Source organism: Mus caroli, chromosome 19, assembly GCF_900094665.2.
Source record: "Mus caroli chromosome 19, CAROLI_EIJ_v1.1, whole genome shotgun sequence".
NCBI classification, from domain to species: Eukaryota; Metazoa; Chordata; class Mammalia; order Rodentia; family Muridae; genus Mus; species Mus caroli.
The window spans coordinates 7,852,941-7,861,321 of NC_034588.1; the positions used below are offsets into that span (position 1 = coordinate 7,852,941).

Below are 8,381 nucleotides of genomic sequence, written 5' to 3' on the forward strand. Positions count from 1 at the left end.
GATGGTTGTGAGCCACCATGTGGTTGCTGGGATTTGAACTCTGGACCTTCGGAAGAGCAGTCGGGTGCTCTTACCCACTGAGCCATCTCACCAGCCCATCCCAGGGGTTTTTATTAGAAACATCTGAAAGTTTTTGCAGGGCTGAAAGTAGATGAGTGAGGTATTCTGAAAAGGACAACATAGAGTTTTTGATTCCTCGGATTCTGAGGTTATTATGTTCTAGAATCTGTATATTTCAAGAATTTTTCAGGTGAATCACATGAGTGTTGGACAGGGTCTTTTTGCGGGTAAAATGTAGGGTATGACAAAGTTTGAGTCTGTAACATTGGCTGTAGAGAGCCACCTGCCTCTGCCTCCCGAATGCTGGTCTTAAAGGTCTGTGCCGCCGGGCGTTTATCTTAGAGCCCCGGATTAGTGATGATTATGTCCTTCCTGCTTCTCCCTCAGCAGCTTGATAGACAGGTATTGCTAAAAGGACTGAGGGTCGCCAGCCAGCGAGTCCTTGCTGTGTTAGATTCACTCTCCTACCTAGAGTTGTGATTCTCAACCTTGGCTGTACCTTAGCAAAGCTGTTGTGCCTGCCTACTCAGACCAGTTATATAGTACTATCTTCATTGGTGGATCCCAGCATCAGAGTTAGGTCTTCCCAAATGAATTTTGGTGTGAGGTGGGTTTGAAACCCTGCTTTGCAGCAAGTTGGTGTCATTGTGTTTTGGGAGACTCCTTCCTTGTAAACTTACTCGAAACTGCAACCCTTCTTTTTGTTTAGTCTGGCATTGGCCAATAACAGCACTCTCACCATTGGCACCATCGATGAGATCCAGAAACTCCATATTCGCACAGTTCCCCTCTATGAATCTCCCAGGTGAGTGCAGACCAGAGAAGCAGCAGACGGAGTTGGTAGGTAGTATCTTAGACTTTTCTGAGTGGTACCATCATCTCATGCTTGTTTTGCAGGAAGATCTGCTATCAGGAAGTGTCTCAGTGCTTTGGGGTCCTTTCCAGCCGCATTGAAGTCCAAGATAGCAGTGGAGGCACTACTGCTTTGAGGCCCAGTGCCAGCACCCAGGTGAGGACAGTGAGCAGAGAAGGATGGCAGTAGGAATGAGCAGGCTTTCTTCATAGTGTGAAATAGGATATAATCTGGCTTTGCAGGCTGAATGGACTTTGTCTCAACTACCACCTTTGCCATTGTAGCCTCAAAGAGTGCACTTAGCTGGGTTGCAGTAAAACTTTACGTAGAGAATGCTAGAATACTTGACTTCATTGAACAGATACTGGCTTCCATGCCCAGCACCACATAAACAACTGGAAACAACCTTCATCCCAAACTTAGCAGCTATTACTTGGTGACCTCACAAGCTTAGCAGTTTCTTCTTTTATGAGCTTGAATGCTCTGTACAATGTGTGTAGTTGACAGTAGAAAAGTATAATAGATAACAGTATGATAATTGAAACCCAGTAGAATTGGTTTTACAGTTTATTGCTAATCATTTGACCTTAGCTGGGTAAAACTACCCTTCAGGGTTTTTTGTTTGTTTTTGTTTTGTTTTGTTTGGTCTGTGAAACAGGATTATAATGATGTAACCTTCAGAGATACATATTAATTCTATGGAGATTGGTCGTGGATCATTTTCTTTCATTCCTGATATACACATCTGATAGAATTAGCTTTCTTAATCCAGAGAACAGAGGTCTAATTGTTTGCCTAAATGTAGATATGTGTGCTATAGTGCCTGAGGAGGTCAGATGAATATGTCAGATCCCCTGGAACTGGAGTTGTAGGCCGTTGTGGCCTCTGTGGGTGCTGGATCCTCTGTAAGAGCAACCGCTTAGCCATCTCTCCAGCCTTTAAACTCTGTTTTTATTTGAAATGACTCTATTGATGGTAGAGTCTATCACTGTGTAGATTGCTTGAGTTTATGTTTTCAGTTTTGCTTGATTGACTTGTAACATTGCCGTGATCTTTAGATTTTGGGGCCAACATGCCGTTTGCCTGTGTGATCTGACTCTTTACCCTCAGGTTCCAGTGTACTCTGAAACACTGCATTCATCAGGCTCTGCTGATCTGCCAGCATCAGCCTTGTTCACTCACACTCAGCCTTATGTACCTACCTCAGGCCCTGTCCTGCTTTAAGAGGGATGGCATGCCTTTTCTCTGTCTGCAGGCCCTGTCCAGCAGCGTCAGCTCCAGCAAACTCTTCTCCAGCAGTACGGCTCCTCACGAGACCTCCTTTGGAGAAGAAGTGGAGGTGCACAACCTCCTCATCATTGACCAGCACACCTTTGAAGGTGCGGACAAGCTCCTTTGTCCTTTTTTGCTTACGTCCTGGCCTGAGCCTGACAGGATGGTAGGCTCCTGTGAGGAAAAGCCAGATTGGGGTTGGAGCACAGAAAGCACCACTGATACCTGTCAGTTGCATTAAATCTAGAGCATTGGCCATCTTGTCCTTAGCCCAGGCTGCTGGGGATGGACAGTCTGAAGAGGCAAGGGCAGTGAGTGGCTCATGTTCTTATACTGCCTAAGCCACAGCCTCACAGAAGCACGTGATTGTGAGGGGGTGGAGGCAAATACCTGAAATCAGTTCCCTCTCTCCTCTTCTAGTGCTTCATGCCCATCAGTTTCTACAAAACGAGTATGCCCTCAGCCTGGTCTCCTGCAAGTTGGGTAAAGACCCCAACACATACTTCATTGTGGGCACAGCCATGGTATATCCTGAAGAGGCAGAGCCCAAGCAGGGTCGTATTGTGGTCTTCCAGTATTCAGATGGTGAGTGAACAGTCTTTGGATTATGAAGGCTGTGAAATCCTGGGGAAGCAGTTAGCCTCTTAAGATCTCAGAGCCTAAACAGGATGACTTAGAGTAGGAGGCAGATCTTGGTACCCATTAGAGGCATTCCCATCATGCCTACATGACCTACACTTCATCTCAGTATTTGCTGGCTCTTTTTGTTTTTGTTTTTGTTTTTGTTTTTTTAAATAAAGATTTATTTATTTATTATATGTATATGAGTACCACTGTAGCTGTACAGATGGTTGTGAGCCTTCATGTGGTGGTTGGGAATTGAATATTTAGGACCTCTGCTTGCTTTGGTCAACTCAGTCCCTGCTCGCTCTGGCCCAAAGATTTATTATTATACATAAGTACACTGTAGCTGTGTCTCTAGACATGCCAGAAGAGGGCATTAGATCTCATTACGAGTGATTGTGAGCCACCATGTGGTTGCTGGGAATTGAACTCAGGACCTTTGGAAGGGCAGTCAGTGCTCTTACCTGCTGAGTCATCTCGTCAGCCCTCTGACTCTTTCTCTTAAACTTTTTTTCTTCTCTCATACATTACATCCTGACTGCAGTTTACCCTCTTTCCACCCCTCCCAGTACCTTTGTTTTTTTCCAGAGGGTTAGGGGCAAAATTTAAGTCAGTGGGGCAACCAGGGGATACTCTTGACTAGATGAAATGTGGGCTTATAAAAAAGACTTAAGGAGTATCTCTCCTTCTCTCTCCCAGGAAAACTACAGACTGTGGCTGAAAAGGAAGTAAAAGGAGCTGTGTACTCTATGGTGGAGTTTAATGGGAAGCTGCTTGCCAGCATCAATAGCACGGTGAGGTCTATGGGTTGTACGTGTTTGTAGAATGTCTCTCCCTTAAGGATGCTAGGGGAGTTTGTTTTAGGGATAACAGAATAGTGGGAGTAGAGAATGGACTCTGGGGACCTGGAGTTGAGCTGGACTTTAGATGGATTTGGTTTTGGAACCTCCAAGGTTTGCTTGGTTTTGGATGTGGTTTTTGAGACAGGGTCTCTCTGTGTAGCTCATGCTGTCCTGGAACTCACTCTGTAGACCAAGCTGCCTTGAACTCACAGAGATCTGTCTGCCTTCTCCAGAGTGTTTGAATTAAAGGCATGTATTAGATTTTTTGAGTGCTGTGGAGGTTAAGCAGAGGGTACAGGCTGTGGCCTCTGTAGTAAGGTATGTCCATGTTAAAAGAATATTTCATTAAAACAAAATGAACCAACCTTTATTTTCCTTAGCATTCTTTTTTGGTTTTTGTTTGTTTGTTTGTTTGTTTGTTGTTGTTGTTTTTTGGTTTTTCGAGACAGGGTTTCTCTGTATAGTCCTGGCTGTCCTGAAACTCACTCTGTAGACCAGACTGGCCTCGAACTCAGAAATCCGCCTGCCTCTGTCTCCCGAGTGCTGGGATTAAAGGCGTGCACCACCACGTCTAGCTCTTAGCATTCTTTAAATACTAGTATATAATTAGGAAAGATGTGTAGCTTGGTGGTAAATATTGGAAGGACCTTTTATATGAGTATTAAAACGTCACCGAGGAGAGGATTACAGCCCTGTTGTATAGGGTCGGGTGAGAATTAGGTAACTTAAAGCGTGTCAGAGGATGTGAGCTTCAGCACTGGGAGCGCAGCTGAGCAAGCAGCTGAGGGGCAGCTTAGTTACTAGGCCGTACCCACAGAAAGACAGCGTTTATAGTGTTTACACTGTTGTCTCTTTACTTGAGCTCCTTTTATGTTTAAAAAGAATCCCATTCCTAATTTTATGTTCATAATTTTCTAATTCAGCAGTGTGTAACACTGAATTAACTGTTCACTCTAATACCATACAGACCACTTTCCAGCCCACCGTGCTTTGTAGGGAGTGGAAGGGTTGAATGGGAGGACAGTCATTCCCCAAAGGCTGGGCCTCCCAGCTCACACATCGTGCCTTTTCAGGTGCGGCTCTATGAGTGGACCACAGAAAAGGAGCTTCGCACTGAGTGTAATCACTACAACAACATCATGGCCCTGTACCTGAAGACCAAGGGCGACTTCATCCTGGTGGGCGACCTCATGCGCTCAGTGCTGCTGCTTGCCTACAAGCCCATGGAAGGAAACTTTGAAGAGGTAGTGCCAGGACTTGGGTCCAGACTTGTATCAATGTAACCCCTTGCTGGTGACTAGGGTCCTCCCTGAGCCACATTCTGTGGCCACTAAGTTTTTTAGAGATTCTCCTCCCCCACCTTGCCAATTCCACTTCCATCTCTGGGAAATTACAACCAACTACTAGCCTCTGTTGGCTAGTTTTAGAGCGGAGTGCAATGGGGTGAGGAGGGGGTGGGACTGAGATGTAGTCTCTAAGGTGCCCATTATTACACACGGGGCTGCACCTTCTGCAGGTGAAACCTTGGCTTCTGACCAAAAGCTTTTGACTAGTTTCAGAACTAGATTCCACACTGCAGACTACACTTATACATTGTCTGTTTTCAGATTGCCCGAGACTTTAATCCCAACTGGATGAGTGCAGTGGAGATCTTGGATGATGACAATTTTCTGGGAGCTGAAAATGCCTTTAACTTGTTTGTGTGTCAGAAGGACAGGTGAGTAGCTTCTGCAGCACCATGGCCAGGGCCAGGCCTCTGGGGCTGTGGGGCTGAGCATGTGGAGTGCTGTGTGGGTTATGCATGCCCCTCATGGGCAGAGGTTTATTTTGTAAAATTGAGAGGCTTTGGAGACTGACCTCCATATGGTCTTCCCAGAACACTCAGCACATTTAGTGTCTTGTTGAATGTGGTCCTATGTTGAGGCCTCCTTAGGGAGATGGGTTCAGAAAGTGACATCTCATGTCTTTCAGTGCTGCCACCACTGATGAGGAGCGGCAGCACCTACAGGAGGTTGGTCTCTTCCACCTGGGCGAGTTTGTCAATGTGTTCTGCCATGGCTCCCTAGTTATGCAGAATCTGGGCGAGACTTCTACCCCTACACAGGGCTCGGTGCTCTTTGGCACAGTCAACGGCATGATAGGTAAGGTCATTCCTGTAGGGCACACTCAGCTGCAGCAAGCTCACCCCTGGCTTGTCTAGGTTTTGAAGTGCTCTATAAGCTAACTGCCCCTTTCCTTCTTCAGGGCTGGTGACCTCGCTGTCAGAGAGCTGGTATAACCTCCTGTTGGACATGCAGAACCGACTCAATAAGGTCATCAAAAGTGTGGGCAAGATTGAGCACTCCTTATATCCTTTCTTTCCAGAGCATCTGTCTGTTGGGAAGCTCTTTCCAGCACATGCTTTGTTTATCATTGAAGAAGCTGAAACTCCAAAACCTAAAGGGTCAACCATCCATTCCTGTGCAGGAGCAGTTGAAGCCCTCCCAGGCAAGGCCTGGAAAAGCTCCTGCCTATGTGACCGTCCCAGGAAGAGTGTTCTTGAGTGTTTTGCTCACTTGCAGGGCTTTGGGTGGCCTGGTCTCTCTCTCTCTAAGCATTGGATTATTTAGGACTCTGAGGCCAGACTTGGGTGGATGGTGATATGGACATCAGATTTGCCTGGAACATTTTTTGTTTGTTTGTTTTTCGAGACAGGGTTTCTCTGTAAAGCCCTGGCTGTCCTGGAACTCACTTTGTAGACCAGGCTGGCCTCGAACTCAGAAATCCACCTGCCTCTGCCTCCCAAGTGCTGGGATTAAAGGCATGCGCCACCACGCCTGGCTCTGGAACATTTTTTTTTAATCTATTCCTATTTTTCTGGGCTTTGCCATAACCTTTTAAAGGTTACCCTCATTGAGAACCATTGGATTAAGCAAATTAAGCAGTATGGGTTTTAATAGAAACATATTGTTTGCTGTTTTACTTACGACTGTCTCCCTCTTGCTCAGAGGTGGGGATGAATGAGAGCAGGGGTGTTTACAGATAAGCTATGTTCTTTAACTCACCTGTCCACCTGGAGATCCTTTCACACTGAGCGAAAGACAGAACCAGCCACAGGCTTCATCGATGGTGATCTGATTGAAAGTTTCCTAGATATCAGCCGCCCTAAGATGCAGGAGGTTGTGGCAAACTTGCAGGTGAGTTGTGCTGTGTTGGTGCTAGGCCTTTTCAAACAGGTATCATTCCTGGAGATTTGACTCCAGGTTTTCTCCTAGAACTCATGAGGCCAGTGGCCCTTTGTGGCCTTCCATAATGCTTACTACATAAAGGGGAATCTAAGGGAAAGGTGGTATAGTTGAGGCTTGTGGGTACTTTCTGGATATCTGTGTGTTGGGAACTGTTCACGTTAGCAAGAGACCTGGGCTCTCTAGCAAGACTAGAAGGTAAGAGTTAGGTTCCTATAGGAAGTAACCTTTCCCAGTTCTGGAGTTTGGGAGTCCAGAGTGCTCACTGGGGAAGGTATTCCTGGGAGGGAATATTGAGCAGTGACAGACTCAGTGCTAGCTTGACTAACCAGATCCCTAAGGGCTATGGACAGTTTTTTGGTGAAATCCTCTTCCTTGCTGCAGCAGTGGTGGCCAGTAGGTATCTCTCAGCCTGCTGAGGTGAGAGAGTACCTCCTTGTCTTCATGGCCCTTCTCCCTGTCTCGTTTCAGTATGATGATGGCAGTGGTATGAAGCGGGAGGCAACTGCAGATGACCTCATCAAAGTCGTGGAGGAGCTAACTCGGATCCATTAGCCAAGGACAGGATCTCTTTCCTGACCCTCCCTAAAGGCGCTGCCCTCCTCTCCTCCCCTCCCTTCCCCACCCTTGTTTTCTTGGCATGGGAGGCTTTTCCCTAAGCCACCTGCCCCTAGAGCCACAGCTGACCTGTGTGGAAACAGGGCTTTTTATAACTAAAACCAGTTCACTAGAGACCTAGGAATGGGCTGAAAGTGGAGTATTTTCTCCCTGGATTTTTACCAGCCATCACCTTGGACCACCAAGCCTTGATTGGTGTTGCCAGTTGGCTCCTCCTGGGGAGGACTTTTGTCACTCTTCAGCCAAGAAGCAGCTCTGTGCACCTGTGTGTGATATCTCACACTCATGCTTTGTCCTCCACTGTCTTATGTAGGTTGTGGGTGTGGGGAGGTTGAGGTAGAGGGAAGAGGGTCGAGAGGGTTTCACTGTCTTGAGAGCTTCCTTTTGCTTTCTTCTCTTGCCTCTGAGAACATCAGCCTGGAGGCCTGTCAGGCTATGGGCTGCCTGAGTGGAAACCTGGGATGGTGGAGAATTCCCAAGCCACAGCCCTTTTGTCTCGGGGAACTCCCTTCTTCACAGAGAAGGAGGTGGGGGCTGTGAATTGGTTGTTAGTTTCTGAATTTTACCAAATAAAGTAGAATCTAAGAAGAAACTTTTATTGGTCTCTGCTTTTCTCCTCTGCCCACTGTCCATCATTCCTCATACACTCTGCATTGGGTGCAAACTGAAGTGGTAGCTGCAGTCACAGGTCTTGCTTCTCAGATAGTAGATGTTTTCCCCTCCTTAGTTCATGACTAATTTGAGTGGGATTCTAGAAGCACAGCAGTTATTATGGTTGTTTGTGCTAGCAGTGAGGCAGTCTAGAAGCCACTTGGGCTACCTTTACCGTCTTCATTGTATAGACCACTTTGTATAATGCACAGCCAGCCCCAGGTAATATTCTTTTCT

The 8,381-nt window shown here is 46.6% G+C and overlaps 1 protein-coding gene across 1 annotated transcript in view; it reads left to right on the forward strand.

Annotated features, from left to right (window-relative positions):
• Positions 1-8,085, forward strand: part of Ddb1 (damage specific DNA binding protein 1) — a 25,893-nt gene extending 17,808 nt beyond the window's left edge. Inside the window, exons 17-27 of the mRNA XM_021152442.1 lie at positions 770-865; positions 958-1,069; positions 2,169-2,292; positions 2,606-2,770; positions 3,509-3,603; positions 4,725-4,895; positions 5,259-5,368; positions 5,623-5,792; positions 5,896-5,998; positions 6,704-6,827; positions 7,347-8,085. Of these exons, the coding sequence (XP_021008101.1) occupies positions 770-865; positions 958-1,069; positions 2,169-2,292; positions 2,606-2,770; positions 3,509-3,603; positions 4,725-4,895; positions 5,259-5,368; positions 5,623-5,792; positions 5,896-5,998; positions 6,704-6,827; positions 7,347-7,430 (1,354 nt within the window). The 3' untranslated portion in view covers positions 7,431-8,085. The remainder of the gene's footprint in view (positions 1-769; positions 866-957; positions 1,070-2,168; positions 2,293-2,605; positions 2,771-3,508; positions 3,604-4,724; positions 4,896-5,258; positions 5,369-5,622; positions 5,793-5,895; positions 5,999-6,703; positions 6,828-7,346) is intronic.
• The last annotated feature ends 296 nt before the right edge of the window (positions 8,086-8,381 follow it).